General features: G+C 44.5%; 1 protein-coding gene across 1 annotated transcript; it reads right to left on the minus strand.

The window, feature by feature from the left end:
• LOC118320367 (aryl hydrocarbon receptor) lies at positions 1–23,232 on the minus strand. Its single transcript, XM_035651057.2, has 11 exons — positions 22,608–23,232; positions 15,202–15,392; positions 7,155–7,255; positions 5,043–5,132; positions 4,414–4,528; positions 4,187–4,314; positions 3,874–4,076; positions 3,651–3,760; positions 3,389–3,530; positions 1,347–3,018; positions 1–490 (listed from the first exon to the last, which is right to left on the minus strand). Exons 1-11 carry the CDS (start codon positions 22,664–22,666, stop codon positions 410–412), a joined length of 2,892 nt encoding a protein of 963 aa, XP_035506950.2. The 5' UTR covers positions 22,667–23,232; the 3' UTR covers positions 1–409.
• Positions 23,233–25,204: the final 1,972 nt, after the last annotated feature.

A 25,204-nucleotide genomic window follows, 5' to 3' on the forward strand; every position in this document is an offset into this window, starting at 1 on the left:
TTTTTTTTTTTTTCGCTTTTTTTTTAATGTATATAAATCTGGAAAATAGGTGGACGTGACCACTGTGGTTTCCCTTGTAAAAAAACAAACATAAATCTTTGGCTATTTGGATTCACAATCTCACTTAGCTCCATCCTGGTACAGGCACTTGAGGCTTTATATACTTCATTATCATTCTTATGATTATTGTCATCATCATAGTGTATCTATAACTAGAAACTGAGTGAAATTAAAACATATGATATTAAAAGGAGGGGGGAATCGTGAGAGTCTGAGGATGAAAAGGCACCGATTCAGGAAAACTCCGGTTCCCGGCGAAGCAGCGTCGTCGTGGTCGTGGTCGTGGTCGTGGTCGTCGTCGTGGTCGTCGTCGTGGTCGTGTTGGTGCTGCAGTTTGCTGCTGATGCTGCTACTCCGCCAGGAACATGGCGACGTCATGCGGAGGAGCAGCGGCGAAGATTCCACCGAGTTCAGCCGAGAGTCTGTCGTCCTGCGGAGGAAGAGGAGGAGAGAGGAAACACAGTGAGAGGAAGTCACATCTTCACTCCTGTTAACCAACAGCCACAGAGCTGGAAAAGAAAGAAATTCACAAAAGAGTAAAAAGTAATAGTGGAGTATAAATAGAACATTTTAAATAACAGTCTGTTATTGCATATTGATTTTTTGAATACACATTTTATTCTGTATATTTATCTTTGATTATTATTGTTCTGTCTTTTATTACCAACTTTAATTTGGCTATTTAAGCCATTATTACATGTTATGGAAGAAAAATGCAAACTTGTAAACAGATTGATTCTGATTCAAATCTGTGATCAATGACAATAAATTTGTTTCTACTATTTTCTTTGTTTATTCATTTGAGTGAACAAACCACTTACGCTTTTTAAAAAAAATTTAAAAGAAGTTTTCATGAAAGTTTTTTTAAATATTTCATATTTTTTTCAACTGTCAACTGTCATTATTTATTTATTTTCCCAAAATATTTTTTAAAACAACTCAAAATCTATTCAATTTTTATTTTTGAATGGTTGGTCTGAAAAAATATAGAATGTATTTTTGGATCTTGGAAATTGTACAAGGCAGTTTTTTCCAATTTTATTATAGATATTAAATATTTTAGATTATTAGATATTTCATAGATTTAACAATTAATTTATTAGTTTAGAAAAATAATTGGCATAATTGATCATGAACGTTTATTTATAACAGAGCCCCGGAGAGGACATGAAAAAATTTACTTTTGCGAGATCTGGCAAAACCTCCCCCCCTCCATGTCCTCTCCACGGCTCCGTAATTTATGGCCTGAAAACAATCATTGTTATGAATCGTTCTGGTGTGTTAACCTGCGTCTGCCTGTGGTTTTCCTGGTAGTGCTGGATGTTAAGTGCAAGCTCCGAGGGGCCCATGATGTTGGCTTTGTCCCGGTCGGTGGCGGGCGTCCCGACCGCCGGCTCGCCGCGGCTCCACTGGAAGCAGCAGGAACCTTGGAGACAACTTGGATCCAGAGTCGCCAGGTCTGCCTCACTCAGGCCCGCGGAGCCGGCGAACGCCAGCATGTCGCCCACTGCTGGAGCGGAGGAGAAGTGCTGGTCGAACATGCAGCTGCTCTGAGCGGCTGCCTTGCCACACGCCAGCCCCCCCTGCTGACTTTGGTTCAGTCGGTTGACGTGCCGCGGCCAGAGGCCGTTGTTGTGCGGGAATGTTTGACTGTCAGGAGTTTGGCCGTGGCGCGCCGTCTCCGCGTGTCCGTTGTGCGTGACGCCCGTTCGTGGCAGCTTCTGCAGCTGCTGGCTCTGCGGCCACGGCTGAACCTTGTGCGTTTCGAACGGGGCGCTCGCCTGCAGACACGCCGCGGCGAAGGGAACGGGAATATTAGGTGCGGTGGAGGAACTCAAGTCATTGCAAGGGATCAGTGGCGGCAAAATGTCCATCACGCTGGGCGCGCCGCGGTTCGGTTGTCTGACGGAGCTCGGCAGCATGTGTCCGTTTGCTGCGATGGCGTGAGACTGCAGATTGTTCCCGGGATGCGGCAGCTGGTGACTGGACTGCGTCTGTCCCATGTGGCCAACGGACGCCTGCCCGCAGGACGGAAAAGAGGCAAAGGCATCGTCAGCCGAGGCGACAAACTCGGGCAGCTCTATGGACGGGCTGAAAATGTCCCGGAGCTCCAGCGGCTGCAGCGGCGGCAGGTTGGTGTCCGCCTGAGCAATGAGCGGACCTTGGTGGGAGAGTTTCTGGCTGCTGTTGAAGATCTGAGCAGACTCCTGCTGGCGAGCGCAGAGTACGTTCTCCGCAGCGTACGTACGACCGGGGCTCGGCGTCTTGAACAACTGCGGCTCGCAGAGCGGAGCGGCGGGGAACAGGGCGTTGTGATTACTATAGTCCTGCGTGAGGCCGCCGCCGCCTCCTCCGCCGACGCCTCCGCCTCCCTTCTCCTGACACAAGACCCTGTCGATGTAGTCGAAGATGTCGTTGGTGAGGATGCTGTCCAGCTCATACCTGGCGTTGTTCTGATGGTCCTCGTCCTGACCGAGCCTTTTCAGGGTGTTTTCCCACTCCATCAGCTCGGCGTCGTCCACCTCCAGGTTCTGCAGCGCCGCGCTCAAGTCGCCGCTGTTCGCCATCTTCTCCAGGTTGTCGATCACGGCCATCACCGACTGCTTGGCCTTGTCCTTCACCACGACGGGGTCGACCGTGAGGGCCGCGGCGCCGCTCTCCTGCCACCCGTCGCCGGACACGCTGACCAGGGCGTGGCTGTCCATGAACACCTGGTCCACGGGCAGGGGGAGATCCGGTGTCTGCATGTAGGCCGTCTCGTCCTGTTTCAGGAAGCAGTCCAGCAGCGAGCCGGGCGCCACGTCCTTGCTCATGTCGCCGTCGCTGAACATCTTGTTGAACTGGAACAGCGTGACGTCCACGGTCGGGCCCGTGTTGTAGAGGATGGCCTCTCCCGTGGTGAAGTCGAAGGGAAGCTGTAGCCTCCTCTGACGCAGATACTCCTCTCCCTCAGCGTTCCTGGAAAACACCAAATTATGGACAACTTGTCAAGGAGGCGTCTTATTTATTTGGTCGACAGTCATTTCATAATTTGAGGAACAAAGGTTCCTGTGAAGACCCAGGTGTCCTGAGAGATCCGGACACAAGTGGAAAGCTCTAAAGCTTCATCCACATGACTACGCTTTTGTTTTAAAACCCCTGACATCCACGCTACTCAGGAGTTTCCCAGTTCCTTAAGTGGAGAAGTTTGGAGACGCTGCTTGCCCCGTTTTAGTTTAAAAAACTCCGGGGACTCCACTTGTAATCTGGACGGACAAAGACTGAGACGTTTGGACACGATGAATGATTAAACTCGTGGAAAGAGAGGTTGTAATTATTAACCACTCACACTAGAGCTTTCTGATACGCGATGATGAATTCAGGTCGTCCTCCTTTGTAGATGAGCTTGGCGTTGGACTTGACCCACACCCAGCCGTTGGACTTACTCAGGAGCCTGAACACGGTCAGTCCGCTCTCGCCCGTTTTAATCACTGTGGTGGAAAAGAAAACACACACACAATGAGAGATTAATGACGTGGCGTCGTAACGTTAAACCAGGTGAACTAACTTTACAACTGCCAGAAAGACAATCACTGCGCTGCGAAACGTACTGCGGATGTGGTTGTCGGCGCAGTGCATCATGTCGGCCGCGTGGATGAACTGGTAGCCGGAGCCTTTCATACACAGTTCAGTCTCCGAGTAGCCCAGGACGATCTTCCCCCTGGAGAGAGAGAGAGGGAGAGAGAGACGTAAATAAAAAGTTTGACTAAAATGACCTGCCAAGAGAAACAACAACAACAACGAGATGGCATAAAAAGGAAGAATCCGTGGCACCTGCTGTCGACGCCCGTGGGCGTGAAGTCCAGCTTGTGTTTGGTCTGGAAGAGGAGCATCTTGGCTCTGATCTCCACGATGGACGGCGGCTGAACGGGCATGGCGATGGTGAGCAGCGCCAGCTGGGGCTTGTTGCAGGTCCGGTTGTCCCTCAGGAAACTCTGGCCGTGGAGGTACTTCAGTCGCCCCTGGAACTTCAAGGCCTGGAAAAGAGAAATAACATATTCAGGGGACTGATATCGATGAGCGGCTTGATTGAATCTAAGGGGTCTGGTGAAAGTTTAAGGTTTGAGGTTACAAGCGTTGTATTCACCAGAAAGCCAGAGGAGTTGTCCAGGAGGCAGCGGAAGCGACACACGAAGCTCCGCTCCAGGAAGGAGGAGTTCTCCGGGGGAAGCTGCTCCGGACTGTACATCACCGTGGTCCCACAACTCTGCACGGCTGAGAACAAGGAGATAAACTTATCACAACCACGAAACCAGAACTGACGGACACTGGACTTCGTGATTAAAAAACCTTGCGTTTGCCGCCATTGCTCACCGTTGCCGCCCGTGTCGGCGGACGGGGGGTCCAGGGCGAAGTGCAGCTGCTGTCTGAAGATGTCCCGGTCGTCGGTGTGGATGAGATCGAACACGCTCATGTGAACCACGTCCGACTGTTGGCAGAGGAGGGAACGCAAAACACTTTATCTGGTCTGTACATGATTTATAGACGTGAGGCAGTTTACGGAACTTGGGGCTCCGCCTCCTATGAAAGTTTTTAGCCATTTACCAGGTATACAACGAGAGTTTTAGAACATAAAGAAAAAAAGAAAATGTCCATGTTAGCTGATCAATAGTTATTTGATTTTATAAAATTGGTTGACCGGGTGGCGCTCTTATCCCGAGATCATTTCGGGAGTAAAGAGAAGACTCGTCGTCCATCTTTATTTACCGTCTCGACAGTCTCGCTCATCCGATCGACTTCAAGAGTTATATATATCATAACACGGCAGTGACGTGAAATTATCGGAGGATGATCGGATATAATATTGAAACTGTTCGGGAGAAAATCTTTTTGTGAATTCAAGGGAGAAAAAAGTTTTAACGGCAAAATTCCAAGTGAAGACAGGATGAGATTAATATTGTATTTAATATTAAAAGTGCTTTACGGGAGGTCCGGCAGCTCACCTGGTTGAAGCCCAGGTAATCCTTGATTGTGGCTGATGTGTAAAAGACCAAACCCTCCGATGTGACGACCATCGCAAACCCATTCAACGCCTGCACAGGAAACAGAAACACACAACCAAAGCTTTCTGTAAGTGGACAGTAGCCAATAATAATCTTTCACCATCACCATAAAAAAAAGTATATTGACATGGGATATTGTTCATATTCATATAGCTCGTCATATCATTTGCTACCAGCCTGCAGAGCAGTGACAAGTGGATTCGAGTTGAACTGATTTTCGTCTGGATTTTCTTCTGCAGATCTTTATTGATCCCTCTGGATCAATGAAAGTATTTATCCCATGTATCTATCTCTATGTCTCTAGAATGACAAACAGTGGAGCTCATACCTCCGCCCAAGGGCTAACGCCCTGACTGGCCACGTTTAAGAAAGTGAAAATGAATTTTAAAAAATTTCCCGGATCCGCCTGTTTATCTGGATCCGCAACAAAATGTAATGAGTTCTTCCTTAATCCTGCTAACTAACAAATACACACACACACACACACACAAACGTGTGTGTGTATAAATATAGATTAAGTCCCACACAACTGCTACATATGTTATATTGTATTTTAAACTCATTTCCTTGTCTCAGTCATTCAGACGCTTTGCAGAACAGAGCGAGTCAGTTTACGTCAGCAGCTGCTGCTGCTGCTTCTCAAAGGCCCTTTGTGTTACATAATCACCTCGTTGTTGTTGATCATTATTATGCGGCGCAACGTGTGAAAACGTCGCTGACAGGTGAGCTTCAGTAAACAAGGCGCAGGTTTTGTTTGACACCCCGAAGCGTGGACGAGCTGAGGGCTGAGCGGCGGCACCTGTCAGTTTAACTTCCTCCCTAAAACTGGATACACCTGGATTAGTCTCAACACAACACGGCCGGCGCACAAATAAACACACCGTCTGACTTGTGCGTATTGTGCACCTGCTGCCAGCCTCGGGCCAATCAGAGATTTATTTCTTCAGTAAACAACAGAAACAGCGAGGAACTGTCAACATGTGTCCGGGCAATTTGTTTTTTAAAATTTATTCACTTTGGCAAAGACCACCTCCGGTCAAATAATCTGCTATGCCTAATATTTTGTTTAACATTGTTTACCTCTGAAATGGGGCTGGAAACCATACACTATCTCTCCGTCATTGAGGGATTCTGAGACTGAATATTCATGATATGCAAATAACACAGGCCTCGTCCACCACAGCTGCTTGCGCCAAGTCGACTGGTGGAAGAATGTACGCAACAAGACGGTTAGAGGCAACATCTATGAGTTTCAGCCATAGAACTTTCACGAGCTGCTAATGCTAACGCTAACTGTCTGCTGACACACCTGCCGTCCTCTCGTGGATGCTAACTGTTAATGCTAACGCTAACGGTCTGCTAACTCACCCGCCGTCCTCACGTGGATGCTAACTGCTAATGCTAACGCTAACTGTCTGCTGACACACCTGCCGTCCTCTCGTGGATACTAATGCTAACGCTAACTGTCTGCTGACACACCTGCCGTCCTCTCGTGGATACTAATGCTAACGCTAACTGTCTGCTGACACACCTGCCGTCCTCTCGTGGATACTAATGCTAACGCTAACTGTCTTCTGACACACCTGCCGTCCTCTCGTGGATACTAATGCTAACGCTAACTGTCTGCTGACACACCTGCCGTCCTCTCGTGGATACTAATGCTAACGCTAACTGTCTGCTGACACACCTGCCGTCCTCTCATGATTCGCTGCCTCTGCTGCACTTGAAGTAAGGATTCTTTGCCTGACATTTGCATATTCGACAGGTTTTCTGCGACTGGTTTTCTGTATATGTCACGTACCAAATCTAGCTTGGACAGGATTCGTTTTGAATTTCAAATTGCAGAGAAGTGAAACAGAAATCTCCTCCTCCCGGAGAGGGATGTGAAAACACCAGATACAAATTCCCTATAGTCATTTTCTCATAGACTTCTATAGAATCAACCAGTGCAGTCGCCCTCTGCTGTTTCTGCAGGTTCCAGCCACTTCCACATTGGCTTCACTTCCATCCACTATGTCCATTTTTACAAATACAGTCGATCTACGCTCGTACCTGGAGCAGCAGGTCGCCCTCAGAGAAGCCTGCGGTGTCCGCGTTGTTCCCATTCTGCCCGTTCAGTCCAGGAAACATCAGGCTGCTGCTCTTCATGGTCGCTGCAAACAGAGCAGAGGAAAACATCATCATCACAGACGTTTGAAGAAAAGGATTTTTTATTTGAATCCCTCAGCTACATCAGTGCGAGTGACAGGGACGTGATCAGGATTGATATATTTTAAAGTATTACTTTGGAAACTACCTCCAGATGTAAATCCACACTACATAGTTTAAACTGTGGGGTTTTTTGTGGGATGACTGCATTTTTTACATCCCTGTGCAAATTTTTTGTGGCTCAATAAATAATATGGATGTTAGATCGTGAGTTTGCAAAAGAAAAAGCAAAGGCGGCTCTCTGGCTCGGTCGAGCTGTGATTGTCGGGCCCCCCCCACACCAACCCCCCAACAGGGAACAGGTTTTCTCATTGCTGGAAAACTGATCTGGCATCCTGCACATCCGCCAACACACACACAGAACACGTACCCAGAAATCTCTCTCTCTCACACACACACACACACACACACACACACACACACACACACACACACACACACACACACACACACACACACACACACACACACACACACACACACACACACACACACACACACACACACACACACACACACACACACACACACACTTGCATCTGTCCCTGAAGGGTTTTTTTTTTGTTTTTTTTTTTGTAAGCAATAGTTGCCAAGAGTGCTTCCCTTATCTGGAAGGCCACTACAGGAAAATCCCAGGATGTGGCCTCTCCCAACACATCGGTGCAGTCCTGTCACGCTATTTCTTAAAGGAGGGAAAGGGGCCCCCTGAAAACACACTGGGACACCCCCCTCAGAGAGAACTCACACGGCGTTTCACACACAAACACCTGCACGCATCCAACGCCGCACGGAGCGGCAGGCCTGACACACAATGCAGGATTAACATTGGCTTCAAATGTGACCTGCTGCATGTGCGGCCAGCGCGCTGTCATCGAAAAACAAAACTTAGGAATCGCGTCAGGAACAAACAGATGTGCACACACACGGTTAACTCTTCCAAACATTCCTGCAAATGTGGACCACGCTACTTCAAGTTAACGTCCGTGTAATCCAACACATCCCTCGTGTTGTATTTCTTTTCGTTTTTTCCACTCTCTGCTCAGCGTTCGCGTGAGTGAGTGGGCCTCTCTGTGGTCGTCTGTTTGTTTTCATTCTGTTTTTTTTTTGTTCCCCCAGCGGTGAGGACTCTCGGCTCCGCGTTCTCTCCTCCCCGTCTTTTTTCCCCCCATTGTGAGCGCCGGCGTCGCACTCTGGTTTTTGTGCCGAGCTGCTCGTGTATGTGCACTTTTACACTTCTACCGCCGCCGCTGCCGGAGAAAAGACGTCGAACGATACTTGACCAGAGGGCCGCGGAGACATTCCTGCCAGTTTGTGAGGAGGCAGTGAGGGAAGCAAACACAGGACGCCGTCTTCGCGGAGCAGGGAGAGGACGTTCAGGTTTTTTTTAATCAAGACTGGACCGACGTGATGTTTTAACGGGAAACTCTTAAATGTTTTGAGGTGTTGAAGCCTGATTTACAACTGAACGTGAGATTTAGATTGACGCACATCTAGAATTTAGCTGGATGGTCACTAATCCTGAAACGGTTTTGTTTACATGATTCACTACATTTCCCAATTTGTCTAAATAAGAAACAGCACTTCCTGGTTACATTTTCTGGCATAAGGTCACACTCGGAATAAGCAATAATCAAATGAAGAGGTGGCGTTTTATGTAGACATGTATACGTCTTGAACGGCTGTTACTGCTTGACGTCATAATCGGACTATGCTTTATGATGTGTAAACTGGAATATGAATGGAATATTTAACTGGCAACTCATGGAAACATGTTTGATATACTGTCTTATTCAGAGGTCAACAGGTCAACAGTCTATAGCTGCTCTCAGACGTGAACTGTAGTCCGGGTATTTTCCTGAACTCTTTTCCGGAGGAGCTGTACGTGAGAAATCGTGTTGCTCCAGCCGGCCCGCCTTGGAAAAGTTTTCCGGAATATGTCAGACATTTTTTTTTCCGGAGTTCATGTCTGAAAACAGCTATTGAGAGTGATTGTGACGGAGAGAAGGTTTCAAAGCGATGACACACTTGCAGACTAAAAACAACAACAAAAAAGAAGAAAATGGCACACGATGGAAAATATAAAAAGTTTGGCACTTTATAGTTGCTTAAAATTAACATTTTACAGCCGACCTAAAAGAGTGTTCCTCCACTACTTCCACATAGTTTGTTCTTTTTAAGCCACAGTGTAACCTGACACCAACAGAGGCCGTGTCTCGGCATCAAACTGCAGCTTCCTGTTTCTGAAAACAGGCCATTACAGGATGATGGTGAAATGCAGTGATTGTTTTTTTAAAAAGCAGGTTTGGTTGCACGAGGAACAACAGCCTTTAAAAGGGATTTGACGTCTTTTCAATGTCGGGAGGTGATGAAGAGAAATCCAATGAACTACGGAGGTGCCAGAGTTTGTCTCCATGAAATCTAGTAAAGTTTGAATCACTGAATTGTGAGATTACAACACGAGACATAAAGTGGCTAAAGTCATAAAAACCAAACAGAACCCGAATCGCTGTGAGATTTAGCGTTAAAACACGAGCATTGTAAACAGTGTCTACTTTGAAGTATCCGCTGACACACTGAAACTAAGGAGAGACGAAAAAAAAGAAAGAAAGAAAGAAAAGGAAATGCTGTCACGGACTGGACGCCTGCCACGGTCAAAGGTTGGGAGAGAGAGCGAGAGAGAGAGAGAGAGAGAGAGAGAGAGAGAGAGAGAGAGAGAGAGAGAGAGAGAGAGAGAGAGAGAGAGAGAGAGAGAGAGCATAAAGCATGCCAGCAACGCATGGGGGAATATTATCTTGATTTGAAAACATTTAGTTCCAGTAGATCCTGTAGCGAGATCTGGGTTTCTCACGCAGATGTGCAGGAAAGGGGCGGAGCTCGCAGAGCGAATAAACCAGCCAATGAGCTGGGTCAGCCGAGGTCCACAGGTTCGTCCTTCCATCGGCCTTTCTGATTAATGTCCCTGTTTACTTTCATCGACTTTGGCGAAAAAGGAAGCGGCTCCCACCGGGGGGGGGGGGGGGGGGGGGGGGGGGGGTGATCAGGCAAAGTGTCATGTAGGTATTTCAAAGAAGAATTAAAAAAGGGTTGTTATGAACATGGGGCAACAATTAATAAGAACGATAGTTTAAGAACTGCAACAGGTAATTGATTAGTTATTGATTATTAAATTAATCGGCAACTATTTTTGATAATCGATTAATCGGTTCAAGTAGTTTGTATGAAAATAAAAGGCAAAATTCTCTGATTTCAGCTTTTTAAATATGATTTTTTGGGGTTTCTTTGCTCATCTATGACAGTACTCCGGGTTTGGGAAACACAATCGACATTTTTCACCATTTTATGACATTTTTTGAACCTATTCATTCATCAATTAATCAGGGAAATAATCGACAGATTAATCAATTATGAAAATAATCGTTAGTTGCAGCCTTGGATAGTTTTATTCATCACAACATTGTGGAGCATGTTAAAATTACAAGTTATAAGATTCCCTCAACAATGACACCATTTGTTTATTTATTTTCTTAACTTGTCTATGTGAACATTGTCATCATGCCCCTTTTCTTTTCAGGGCTCCAAGTCCCGGCAGGTTTTTCGAATACATAAAAAAACCCTTGATCATCCTGAGTCAAAATAAACAGCAATTATCTGCTATTCAAGATACAATGTCTGCTTCTTGTGGTGGTGGAGGTGGAGGAGTCAGGTGGCACCAACAGCTATTTTTGGCCATCTGTCTTTTTTAAGCTGCTTTGAAATGTAATTGTGTCTTGTACTGGAAAAAAAACAAAAGCTGTTATGCTCAGAAATTATTCTTATCGTTCTCCAGGTGCTAAGTCAAAGAGCAGGAATACAACCAGGCAAGTTGTAGCTGTTGGTAGATGGAATATTAAAATAATATGATTAAAAAAATATGCTTCAAAGTCTGGAAAATGTATGCAAATTATAATCAACACACTATTTCACTGCCCCTGAATAACAAAACCACTGTTTACATTTTTCACAATCCCTGTCCCCCATTTGAAATTACAGCCGTTTAAATAAATATAATAATACATCTTCTGTGTTTCTGATTCCCCCCGACCAAACGTTTTTGTGGGACGACAGCTGATTTTGGTTCGGCACATAAACAAACAAAAGCGGGGTTGTTTTTATTCTTTCCTTTTCTTTTTTGGACGACTGTAAAATGTCACAGAAAGCCTTGGTGGGCGAGCGGGTTCGGCTCGGAACAGGAATGAAGTTCGGGTACCGAGGGGGAGGATGAAGCGCTGTGGTTCAAAGCTGGAGAGAAGACGGAGAACAAACCTTCCAGAGAATGGAAATTGTTTAAAAAAATGAAAACATGATTAAATCCGTCTCCCAGCGGTTGTTAACATTCTCACGATATAGTAAAAAGGCGAGTCGTGAATCGAAAGCCGTCACCCCAGTTAGATGTCCTCTTCTTCAGACTTTGACAGGTGATTTATTGTTGAGGTTTTTAAAGGAGCTTGTATATGTTATCCTCCCAATGATCCCATCGGGATTCAAAAAGGACAAGACCGGGCTTCCCCACAACCGATACGTGTCCTTACCTCCGTAGTCCTTCTCTCACACTTGTGTCGTGTGTACACGGTTCAGAAATACCAAAATACCAAATTATATTAAATTATAGCAACATAATATGGTGTTACCACATCAACCCTGATTGCTAACAGGCCCTGGATGTTTTTCGATGGACTTGGAGAGAGCCGGTCCACATTTTTTCCCCCCCTCAAATTTCTAACAGCGTCACGCAAACATGTCAGCGGCAGCTGCCTCTCGAGCTCACGCTATGGAGGCGGACGGTCCGGCTTCTTGAGGCAAAAAAGAACCTTAAACAGCTTGTTTCATTATCAGGTCTGTAAATCTTAACGTGCTGCTTATGTTTGATCTTTTCTCTAAAGCTTTTTCTTTTGCCTTTTCAACGGTTTATAAGATCTTTATCTCAAACTCGAGGCATGTCCCCGCTTGAACACCCATCCCAGGCTCATGTTTTGGCTGGGATAACCCCCTGAGAGTCAACGTTCGACGATGTTGTTTAGATAAACGGGCGAAGGCTCCGCGTTTTTTTGGGGGGAGTCTATCATCCGACTAAACGTTTCATCTTAATCCAACTTGATAGAATTCAAATTAGGGCCGAGTTTATACTCTTCATATCTACAGTTTCGTAACGAGGGGAAAGATAAGAGCTTTATTAACACTGTACAGCTGTTGCCATGTGTTTTGCGTGTAAGCGTGTTGTTAACTTTAAGCCACTGCTCTCCAGAGTGTAGGCCACCGTGTCTTTAAACACATCACCCCCCCCCCCACGGTGGTCCCAAGCCAGTTGCGCCCGAAGTCGGAGTTTTCAGAGACGAGGTTATGCAAGCCCAATCAATCTTTTACACCTAAATTAGCCGGTATTTCAAACAAAAAAGACGATTGACTCCTTTACCATTACGAGAGGGGGAGTTTGCCTTTCTGTTGTTCATGTTCGCCGTAGAGGAAGCGGCATACACAACACAAAGTGCCAGTGTTGCACCTTGCATGACTCGACCAAAACAAATCGCTGTTGCATGTAGTTCCCAAGATGTAAAAATACCCCCAGAAAAGTACACAAACAAATTCATGGCTGTTACTGCGCCAACCCTTGGGAATTCAATACCCGCCATGATGTTGCATTAGCTAGAAGGCTTATCAGCGGTGCGCCACCATAAGGTGTCCCCTGGGGCATTAAAAAGAATATTTTTGTAGCCATTTGATGAAATGTCCAACAAATCAAGAGCGACACGCTGCCATCCCTCCCAATTATATTACCCTTACCCAGGTGTGTGTTCTGGCGCTACAGTAGTGTGTGTTGTTGGGAGGAACCAAAGGAAACGTTTGTCTATGAACAGAATTCCCCCAGTCTGATAATTAACCTGCTCAAATTTGAAGGCAGGGCGTTAACTTTAATATAAATTTCATGATGTAGGGATGTGCAAAACGGTTGACTCTGTCAACATTGTCTTTGCAGGGTCCAAGACGGTTTAAACCACTAGGTGGCGTAATAAGCCATGTTCCTTTCTATTGTTGTTTCTGTCACCCACACGTGCAATATTTCCCTTTCTTTCTTTCTTCTTTAAAAGAGTCAACGTTTCAAATTACGTTTGAACGTTTAATTGAGTTTCCAGCCCTAATACAGAGCCGTCCGTGGTCAGCGGAGCCAGACAGCGTCTGACCCAGTTTTGCCCCAGTTCAAGGGGAGTGACAAAACACAGAGCTTGAAAATCAGCCAGCAGGTGACGACCTTCACAAACACATCACTCGTAATGCGATTAAAGCTGTAGTCCGGTGATTTAGCGTGTCAATTCCATTAGGCGGGGGTTCTCACAAGATTAGAGAAAGAATGGTAAAAAAATTTAAGCAGCGGCCGTTGAGGTATCCTAGCTAATGGATAACGTGGCTCAGGCTTCGAGAACACAAGCTCCTACATTTCTCATAATTCACTGCGAACAACAACGACTCCTTGTCCCTGGTTAGTATCTCAAATGATCTGTTAAAGCCGAGATCATGTCTCAACCGACTGACCTTTATGTGTAAAGGCAGTGAGTGATTTGTAGAGGCAGTACTGCGAGTAATGTAAGGTGCAACCTCCATATTTCATTTGGTTTTCCAGAAAAACATTCCAGGACATTTCGCCGCTGCTGCAGTTGTTAGCATTTCCCACAGTTTTAATGATGACTTGTGGTCACGACTCCAGAAATTCGACGACAAAAGACCCAGTTAGCTGGAAAACAGCACTGCATTCCATTTACGAGCAAAACTGATTGGGGGGGAAGTTCAACAGCTCGACATGAATCCACCGTTATTGCAGACTCATTACTTTTGTCTTGCTGATTTAAGTTTCCTGTTTTATAACTTTTATCAGTTTCCAAAGAAAAATAAGCTACTTTAAGGCTTTGTCTCTGCAGCTGCTGCCTGGTCAAAGCATATTTTCACCATTTTCCCGAATTTGCCACCATCAGGCCACAGTTGGTACACGTTGCCGCATATAAAATGATAATGATTTAAAAGAGGTGTATAACCCGGTTAATATCATGGTGTTGGAACACATTTTGTGTACTTATAAGGCCGCTTCTTCACTACAAGTCTTGATATTTATTCTTGGCAAGTGAACTACTCATTAATCCATTCACGTGGGTTTTTTATGGACGGGCAGAGCACACAATTTAGTGCAGTAAAACTGCAAGATTACAAAGTCTGAACAATGCGCACACAATGATACCAAAAGGCAACAGAGACATGACACACAACTTCTAAAGTCAGCGAAGCCACAGGCACCGAAACAACTGACTCACCATCTCGTCTGCCAACACCTCAACTAGTCCGTATAACTCAAAGAAAACTATCATTTGCAGGTGGTGATATTATGCGAATGACTCATCACATTTCCTCAGCCTGAGTACCTGCCAGTCTGCTCGACTTGAGGCCTGAAAAATCTTTCATTGTGACTTCTCATTGTAGTCGTTGTTCACAGAGAGGGTGGAGTAAGGTTGCAAGAACTGAGGATGTGTTGTTTCCTAAAACCAGATTCCTACGTGCTTCTCATTCCTCCCTTGTCTGTCAAAGGTACAGCCCGTACATTTGCATGTGCTACTCTCAGATCACGTACAGTTCCAGCAGTTGTTGAAATTGTTTCCCTGAATTTGTATTGTACAGCTTTAATTCTACGCAATTCATGTTTTTGTTATGACTTATTACTTATAGTACTAAATCTTCGTCAGTAGTTTTAGTACAGTTTTAAGTAGGGGCACGTGTGGCGGAAGGGCCCAGGTTCACGTCCTGTGTCATTTGGGCACAAAAAATCTTGGGAAACGCAGTTGTGAACTTGTGTTTGACCCGGGCTGGTCCTCACCTTTGAAGTAGCTCTTGACCCTCAGGTATCCGACACTGAGGCGAAGGACTGAGAGTTTGTCCAGACGAGAGCGGACATCCTCGGAGAAGGGCAGGAGGTCCGTCAGGCGGTCCAGCTCCCCGTTCAGCCGATCCCGGTGTCGCTTTGAAGGGTTTGATTTAACAACTTCATTGCCTTCAGAGGGCTTCTTTCTGTGGGGGCAAAAAGAGAGAAGTCATTGAGATTGTGGACCAGGGCCGATTCAGTTCAGGCTAACTGGCCCTTTCAGAGCGTAGCATCTGTTGGGGGCTGAAGTATGACACACTCTGATTAAACATATTAACTTGTGGCAATGCTCCAAACAGCTTCAGACCTACTGGAGTGAAAAAATATACGCTGTCATAGAAGTGACTAACAAATATACGGCTGAGTCAACAGTACATCAGGTCCCGTGTTACTGTTAGGGTCTTTTAACACCTGCTTGTTTCAGGTTAGATCCGACTCTGGTTCATTCACTTCCCCCCTTGGTATGATTCATTTGTGCAGGTGTGAACACTGCAATCGCACTCAGGTGCAGACCAAAACAACGGCAGAAAGACCTTTCAGAGGAAGTGGTCTCAGGCTACATTTTTGCGAGTTTTCATTTTACGATCTCTGTCCAGACGAGCGTTTTAGGTCCTTATCAGTATTAATCCTCGTCCATAGTAACACACCTTAAACCATATCCATACTACAATGCAGGTCCAGAGTTGTAGCTAGCACGCAGCTAGCAATATAGCAACAAGGAACAAGTTGCCTTTCTTCCTGTACAATTGCTTCTCGTGTGAGATGCCCGTGAGCAGACGAGCGACACAGGAGTTGACAAAATTACCGTGAGTAATTTCATGGGCTACTCACGTAGCTTGTCAAAATTTGAACCCAGTTTTTGTCATGACAGCAGCTTTTATTTGCTCTGGCTTTGGACTCGGAGCAAGGGTGGTCCGAGTGCAAAATACAAACTCACGAGGCTCACTGGCGATGTCACAAATCAGACACACATGCTACGCCAGGAATGTAACCGAGTGTAGAGAAAGGGAGCAATTGGGGCGACACACAACACACCACTGCAGTAATACCTCCACCACACACCTGCTGAAAAGTCTTTATATTCACAAATAGTAATCCCGACGGTTGACGGTAAAAGAACCCTGTTGGAGAAATCAGAACCCAAGCAACCTCAAAATATACACAAACCTCATTCCTGACAAGAACAAAACAACTAGTTAACTAACACGGAATAAGTGTCAAGGGTATACGACGAGTATCTTATTATGAAAGTGAACCGAAAGTGAGATGTTATGATAAATATTGAATCTTGCATTCATAACTTAAGTCAAAATGACCCTCGGCTGATTTTCATTACAAATTATCCAGTTATTCGATTTCAAAAAAAGACTATCTCATAACAGATAAGGCAACTAAATAAACATCCCCTCAGGCTCAAGTGTAGACGAGCGCAGAACCCAGAGTTTTATCAGTTAAGACATTATGGTGTGACAGGGCTCGGGGGCAGAGCCGAAGGTTTACTGTCTGTCGGAGTGTCCTTGAGATAGACCAACCCCCATCAAGAATTATACAGACGATGTAAAGCACGAATAGTGGTTGACAAACTAGAAAATCACTGTATGTAGCAATTAAAACGGTCAATAAATTTACTATTTACCAGTCTAAGAAATCACATGTCTTTTTATATAACTGGTTATGATCACAATGGAAGGCACGATAATTGGAAAAAAATATTAAAAAACAAACATAGGACTACATCAATAGAAAAAACCTGATTGTACGGATAACCTTCAAAGTCAGTGTCTCTTTCAGATGTTCTCTGTATGGAGGAACCAATCAGAGATCTATATCAGTCTGAGCAGTTTTAATCCCAGTAAATAATTTCATTTCAGCCCCTACAGTGCATCAGCGCAGCATCGGCAGCTTTAGTCATTTCTTTGCATTTGTGAAGTTTCCGGCTGCAAAATTCTCCACCTTTCCCATAAATTTCTCTCTTTACCAAAACCCATGCTAATGGAACGCTAATGCGTTTCCTCCTCTGCCACTGACTGGTGCACAGGGAATGCAGACTAAACTCAGCGTTGTTGGCCTCCGATCCGAGCTGTATACCTTTTCCCAGAAATGGAGCGGGACTGACCTCACTCTGAAGAAATGCCTGGCGGAGACAAAAGCCAGCATTCACAACCATTTTTTTTCTCCACCTTGATTTGCTATGGATCACGGGGTAGAGCAGCAGACACCAGGGCATTCATTGTCAGACACAGAACCATGTTTTACCTTATCCATTAATTTCTATTGGGATTCCTTATCTCGAGAGCAGAAGAGTAGAACTTTGCCCGAGAAATGAACTCAAACACCCCTCTCTCAAGTATGAGGCAGCCCATGTTGCGCCTCAGTCTGCTGTTATGACACTGACACATATTTGTCTACTTAAAGAAGATGAAGTGTCTGCAAGAAACCAGAGGAATGACTCAGTGGCTCAAAAGTATTGAATGCGTGCTTTCTGCATACACATGTTTGGCTGCAGACGAGAAAAAAAAAAAAAGACTGCAAAATTGGACGCAAGATAGTTTACAAGAGCAAAAATCTTTCCAGACAGAAATAGAATAGAGAACTCGCACAAAATAACTTGTTGCACAAAAACAAAGAATCATGTAAGGGGTTACAAAAAAGAGCAATTCTATTTACCATCATCCTACAGAGGAGCGGCGCAGCAGTTTTTGTTGATCGCCCAAAGCGTAATGCAGTAACTAAAACTTGAAGTCCTCTATCATTTTCTGCTCACGCTAAGAGGAAACCAATCTTGTTCACTGCACACATGAATCATGCTCAACCACTGCATCATTCAGCATATAACAAAGTTAAGAGGTGCCATGAAAGCTTACAACAAACACGGGTAGATACAATCTAGGGGTCAGGGTGTCAGGATTCCGAAACGGAAACAAAAAAGGAAACAGCAACTCAAACTTTCGCAATCTTTCATTGTGATAAGGAACTGACGCCAACCCCCCCCCATCACCTCTTCAAGTCCAGCCTGGTGAACTCATTACTTTGCTAATGTAACAAAAACCCATGTTTTAATTTCACAATCAACACTTCAACTTGTAAATCATGAAATTGCTATTCTATTTAAAGTTAGGGCAAGCTGTATATATTGTAAGTATAACACATCACACCTCATTGCTTTAATAAGTTTAAGATGGACAACAACCCTACGGGTGCGTTCACACCAAATGTGAGGCCAATTATTTATTCAATGAGATTACGTACAAAGTCAATGCAATGGTGCGGGTCGACAAGAATTTTGATCCATTCGCTCAATCGCTAGATTTCAAATATTTGAAGCGAGTAAAACATTTACGCAATATCACGAAAGCCAGTCTTGCATCTGACAGAGAACGGGCGGATATTCTTGAGTTGAGTTTACTCACATTATCACGGCGGCAAAATTCCCTTTTTGTATTGTGTGAATGCAGCATTAGACTGCAAACCCCCAGGGGAACATTAAAGTCAGCAGTGTTGGAACATTTTCACCCACACTTCCCTTAGAAACAAAACACCACCAAAATAAAGGAAGGTATGAACCAAACTGTGGCTCAAAAATCAAGGTCTAAACTAAACTGTTACACTCGTAAAGCTGCGGCATTGCCTTGCCACGAAATTGCTAGATGTGAACTTGCAGAGCTATGCAGAGGCAATAGCGTGACATGAAAGTAGGGTATTAAATCACAATATGTTCTGGAGAAACTATGGACTGTGTGGCCAGACATTGGAGAATTGGGATGCAAGAGTTTCTATCACAAGTTTCTATTGATTCTTTCCATCTTTTGGAGAAGGGGGGGGGGGGGGGGGGGGGGGGGGGGGGGGGGGGGGGGGGGGGGGTGGCTTTGGTAGTCCACTTAAAAACGATCATCCTCTGGGAAAGGAGCAAACCAAAAACACTTTTTTTTTTTTAGGGGGCAGTCAAGTTTGTGCCAAGAGGTTTTAAAAGCTCTTTGGGCTGAAACTTCTGGCTTGTGTGGTAAGAAGCAGCTTCTTGAATTGTCCAAGAGAAAAGGGAGGGAGGCAAAGAAATGTACCCAGCTTGAGATATGCATTTGGCAAACACTTTTTCTGAGGGGATTTTACTTTACCCCTACACTTGGGGGCAATTTGAGCTTCAGCGTCTTGCTAAAGGGCTTTAATGGCTTCACCTGCGAGCAACAACCTGCCTCCTCCTTTGTTTCACCCCGCTCTGCCATCAGACAGAGACAATGATATATCAGACTAATTCAAAAATAATTACACCTTTCATTTTTAATGATAAAATAACAATGTAATTGTCAACAAAACAAGTTTTACTCAAAGTTACAGTGGTTTAATGTTCCAATTATAACGCAGTTCTGACATACGGAAGAAACAACGTTGTCACTCTATTGTTAGTTACTAGTCTTATTTATGAAAACCCGTCATTTAGGTGAGATTTCAAAGTCTGGCTCTGAAGGCAACGATTTTTCCTGTAAGAGTGTGTAGGAGGTAAGATTAAAAAAAAAAAAGAGGACTCCTCTTTGAAAATGACACAATGGGCAAAGAACAAAGGGTAACTGTGTTGGCGTTCACCAGGAGTGTGTTGGCTTTCTGCCACACCCCTTATCAGCATGTGTGTGTGCGTGTGTGTGTCTCACTAGATTTCTATGCAAAACAATATTTCCAAATGGTGAGGCTAAGTATCCCGTCTTATTCAGGATACACATGCTTGCCAGGAAATAGTCACTACATTATAAAATCATATAACGTATAATCTACATCCACGGGGTTAAGCACATATTCACACACGTTACTGTAGCTGTTTTAATGAGCCCTATAAACCACTATTGACTCATATGTTCATAAAGTGACTGCTTTGACTTAAGATACATAAGATAATGTACTGAGTGATGCAATAAATTGGACGACTGCTGTAGCGTTATAAATGTGGGCTCCTGATAAAATGGTTGTCGCCAATTTGGAACAACAAGTGACTTTGCATTTTCGGAAAGTTATGACTGAGTGCTTGAATAGTTCAATGCACAAGAGCAACGTTGCCTGCAAACTCAGTAAAAAATGGTTGCTGCAACATTGGGAAGTACATATATTACATTAAATGAATACTTTGTCATGGCGAAAGAGACTGGTAAAATCCACAGAAGGCATCCGGGTAATACAGAGAGAGAATTTTTTGGGACGGCCAGATCTGCCGTGGAATTCCCCTGTGTGGTGACCACAGCCTTTTACAGCCGGGCTCAGTCACTGCAGCCGAGCACAGCTGGGCCGTCCAGCAGAAACCTCAGCCTGCCCTGCACTGCACAGTCCCACATCTGCATACAGGCCAAATTTGTATTTTAGGATCAACATTGTGAACAGCCCATTTTTAATTTTACATTGATGGAGACATGTCGTCCATCTTTAATCACTGTCTATGATTCAGCATCCAAGAGAAGAAGAAATCTCTGCTCTTACTTTTCACCATTGTTGTTTCTGTAACCAAGTAACCGACTGCAGAGTAGAGAATCTACTTCCTGTTTACACGGGCATGCACATGCTCAGTGTACTTAGCTGGTCATGGACGATTAATACTGATACCGGGCGATTAGGTTCTTCAGGATGGAGATCATGTCAGATTTAAAAACGAAAACTTAGTTTGGATGTGCCATTCAAGTTGCATTGTTTATTACCTACCACACTGACCTTTACCTTTGTGACTGTCTGTTTACCTACCTACCTACCTACCTAACTATCTACCTACCTACCTACCTACCAACCTCAAGTGGCAGGCCACCGTGACTTCACCCACGGGATTCTAAACTGCTGCATGGAAGCCTTGAGTTCCAAAACATATTTGGCGGAGCTGGGGGTTGGGCCTCACTGACCTATTGGACAGTACTAGCTGTCAATCACGCTGTATCCACGCCTCCAAAGCAAACTTCATAATCTACCTCTACTCTAAATGAGACCATAATGTACAATATCAACATCGTGTTGTATTACAGAAGACTTGAAACTAGAGATTGAACCAAAAAAATACTCAGGAAAATTCTGGCTGACGTTATAAATCAAGTGAGACTTCTAAAGACACAACCAGCGGAGTCGCCCTCTGCTGGTCATTACAGAGAATAGACTTCAGGTACTTATGAATGATTAATCTGTCGATTATTATTATTATTATTAGTTGTTTGGTCCATTAAATGGTGGAAATGTCAATTGTGTTTTCACAAACACCAAGATATTTAGTTTACTGTCATATAGGAGCAAAGAACCAGAAAAATGTTACATTTAAGAAGCTGAAATCACAACATTTTGATTCCCCCCCAAAAAAACTACTTGAACCAATTAATCGATTATCAAAATAGTTTGCAATTAATTTAGTTGTCGATTACTAATCGATGAATCGATCAACTGTTGCAGCTCTACTATCTACACATATCTAAAAGTCCTAGGTTGACTCAGATTAAATCAAGTGGTGTTAAAAAAGTATTTTATACTCTGGTGAAGAATGAGCCAATGTCCACGTCACGTGTACAGTGTTTGAGAGAGCAAACGCATTGCAGACTTTTCCGCCACTTATGTCACAGTTCGCTTAGTTATAATAAACATTGTGAAGTTACGAAAAGAAGAAGGGAGGAGGAGGCCTGACTTATATATACAGTACACATGCAGCCAGCTCGGATCCCACAGCGGGGAAGGCGGGGCCATATCAGATTACAATAACATATTCTCAGCCCGCGACCAGGCTGCAGCAGCAGCGGGGGCCCCGGCGGCCCCCCTCCACCCCCCCCTCGCCCCGTCCCGTCCCGGAGCATCGCGTGAGAGCAGCAGCCGATTCTCCGACTTGATTGTGATTAATGCGCGAGGGCAACATATCCATGCCAGACCCGAGCCGCGCGCATCAGGTCCTGTTTTCAAAAAAAATGTTAAGGTAGTCCCCAAAAAACAACAACAACGGAGTTGAAATACATAACCAACGCACGGGATCATACTTTTACAGTTCGCTTAGTTATAAGAACTTTTACACAATTTGTTTGTGTATATAGTTATATATAACTATCCATCTATCTTAATATAACCAAGTATTAATAAATAACATCACAACAACGCTCCTGCTTATGGACGCACAGCCGAAAATATCGATGTGCAGACGAAAATATGGATTTTTTTTTTTTAAATGTTACAATTTAATTTTACAAGTTTATGATTTTGTAGAAACTTTGTAGGAGTCGCGTCAAGTTCGGGACATTTAATATTTTATAAATTACATTTTTTTTTAAAAAGCAAAGTTGCGTCATACGTGTTCGACGAAAGTGTCGCCGCGAAAAAGAACCGAGCAACTTGACGGCGACGTGTCCCTTGAGTGTCCGGCGTCTTACTGTTTGAGCACGGGCTTCTTCCTCTTCTTGTTGGCGTAGGTGCCCGCGTTCCCCGACATGGTGTCGCTGTGGGGGGGTTTTGACGTTTGACGGCTGTTAGACTGTCTCGCGGTTCACTCCTCCGCCGACACCTCCACCGGGGCTTCCTCCATCCAGCGGCGGCGCGGCGTCGTCGTCGTGTGTTCCGCCCCGGCCAGCGAGCTCATACCCCGGTGTTCTACTTCTTCTGCTTCTCCTCCCCGCCGGGGGGGGGGGGGGTCGCGGAGGTCCTGCTGCCGCGTTGACAGACCCTGCGGGCGGTCACCGCCGCTGACCTTGGTCGGTGAGTTGTGTGGAAGACGAGACAGCGATATAGTCCCTCGCGCCGCCGCCGCGGAGGTTTCTGTGCGAAGGACGAAGAAGCGGAGGGTTTTTAAAAAAGAGCGACAGAGAGAGAGAAAAAAAAAAGTTTGGGCCCCCAGCTCAGTTTTAAGTCCAACCTCCTCCTCCTCCTCGTTTTAGATCAACAGCGCCGCTTTAATAGTATTATTAGTATTATTGTTGTTATTCAGAGTCACTCTGAGTCAAGTTTTCCCCCCTTTCTCTCTCCTCCGTGGGGCGTTTTCAGGAAATGTGTGCGCTCGGTGTGACGGAGCGCTTCTTAAGGTGGACCGGACCCGGGGCCGCTGCCCTCGTATGGAAGCGAATCAGTGTCACGAGGCTTGGAGATATCAAAGACACTTTTTGCGTTCTTTCTTCTTTTTTTTTTTACGGAAAAAAAATACGGAAGAGTATTAGGGCCAGGCATGAGGAAAAGAAATGAGAGGAGGAAGATATATATATTTTTTATCTTGCATTTCGAGAATAAAGTCGAAATGTTGAGAATAAAGTCGAAGTGACGAGAATAAAGTTGTTAACGGGGATGAGTGACAGCTAGCTGACCACAACACAGCCGTTAAGGGCTATTTCAACTTTATTCTCAACATTTCAACTTCTAACATATGGAAGCGTATTAGGGCCAAGCATAAGAAGAAGAAAAATAAGAGGAGGAGGATTTTTTTTTTATCTTGCATTTCGAGAATAAGGTCGAAGTTGTGAAAACCCAGAAGCACTTTTTACCAGAAGCAAACAACGAGATGTTGATATTTTGCTATTTTTTCCAATTCTTTTATTTTACATTTATTTGTGTAGATATTGTATATATTTTGTGCTGTGTGAAATGTGCGTCGGATGAATAAAGTAACTATCTTTCTATCTATCTATCCATCTAACGCTAGCTGTTAACCAAGTGGGAAAGTTCCGATATTATTATTGACAGGCTGAATCTTGAAGATAAGATGCGGGACAACGGGTGTTTGCACGTGAGCGTCAACGTGTGTCCTGACACAATAATGTCCAATTGAAAACAACCGTAGCGTAGTTTTGCTCACGTTAGTTAACGTGGATGTGTGACAGCTAGCTGACCACAACACGGCCGTTTAGGGGTATTACAACTTCATTCTCAACATTTCAAGTTTAATCTTGACATTTCGACTTTATTCACGAAATGTTAAATATTTTTTTTTAAATCTTCACCGCATTTTTTTTCTTATGCCTGGCCCTAATTACTCTACTTCTACTACATATTATTTTTTGCATTATTGCATTGAACTAGAAAATGGGTCGTTATGATGGATAATAATGCTGTAGCTCATTGTGAACCTCCTTTTTTAACATTGAAAAACTCAGCTGAAAATCAGTTATTGAAATTTTGAAGTTTTGAATTCCAATTCAATGGAAAAAAAAATTTCAGTAGTAGAAATTCTGTGTCTTTTACATTTTAAAGTCTGGTGAGACAGATTCGCTTCCATACTCTGTAACATCCACAGTGTGTTGTGATTGTTTGGGGGAAAAGTGTATTTCTGTTGAGATTTCCTACCAGAGCAGAAACTATCATTACGATTTATCCCGTTAATTGATGGATGGAAGTTCATACAAAGTGTGAAAACCCAAATCCAATCGACATTTGACGTGACCACCCTCGGAACACTCACACAGTTTTTCGATGTATTTTGCAGGTAGGTCGTTCCAAGCATCTTCTGAGGATTTAGTTTGTCTCATCATCATCTGTGGAGGCGACATCAGCGACAGTTTGACACATGTTGCCGAGTTGCCATGGAGACTATTCACACCCTCGGCCCCTCAGTGTTGTTTATCTTGGGGCACACTTCACTTCCTCATAACAGTCGTCTGTCATGTTCACATTCCCTGCGCGGTGTTTGTCACTCGCTGAAAACTGAACACTTGTGACGGCATTAAAAAAGCGAGCGCTCTTACTTTTTAATCGCAATGGGGCGAGGTTGTATTTACAGACACAGGTTTTTGTGTCACTATTGTCAAAACATCAGGTGACTGCTTCCCAATTTACATCTGAATAAGAAGAGGACCTGTGACACAGACACACGGCAACAAAGCGTAAAGCACAAAACATCAAGAACAACAACCGACATTTCATGTTCTCTAAAAAGACTTCTTTTTTTCTGCACCTCGGCAGTGTTTGCAGTTTATTCTTGACAGCTGAAAATCAGATTTGTGGTGGGGGCGGGGGGTTTGAGAGACGCCTGGAGCTGGAGGCTTTT

This window comes from Scophthalmus maximus, chromosome 14, assembly GCF_022379125.1.
Source record: "Scophthalmus maximus strain ysfricsl-2021 chromosome 14, ASM2237912v1, whole genome shotgun sequence".
NCBI lineage: Eukaryota > Metazoa > Chordata > Actinopteri > Pleuronectiformes > Scophthalmidae > Scophthalmus > Scophthalmus maximus.

What these genes read in the sequence shown, in the direction of transcription:
- LOC118320367 (XM_035651057.2), bottom strand. Translation starts at nt 22,666, where the DNA reads ATGTCGGGGAACGCGGGCACCTACGCCAACAAGAAGAGGAAGAAGCCC. An exon ending in ACAACTCCTCTGGCTTTCTG is followed by an intron (nt 4,077 to 4,186) that starts GTGAATACAACG and finishes TCTCTTTTCCAG; the next exon opens with GCCTTGAAGTTCCAGGGGCG. An exon ending in CGCCGACAACCACATCCGCA is followed by an intron (nt 3,531 to 3,650) that starts GTACGTTTCGCA and finishes TTTCCACCACAG; the next exon opens with TGATTAAAACGGGCGAGAGC.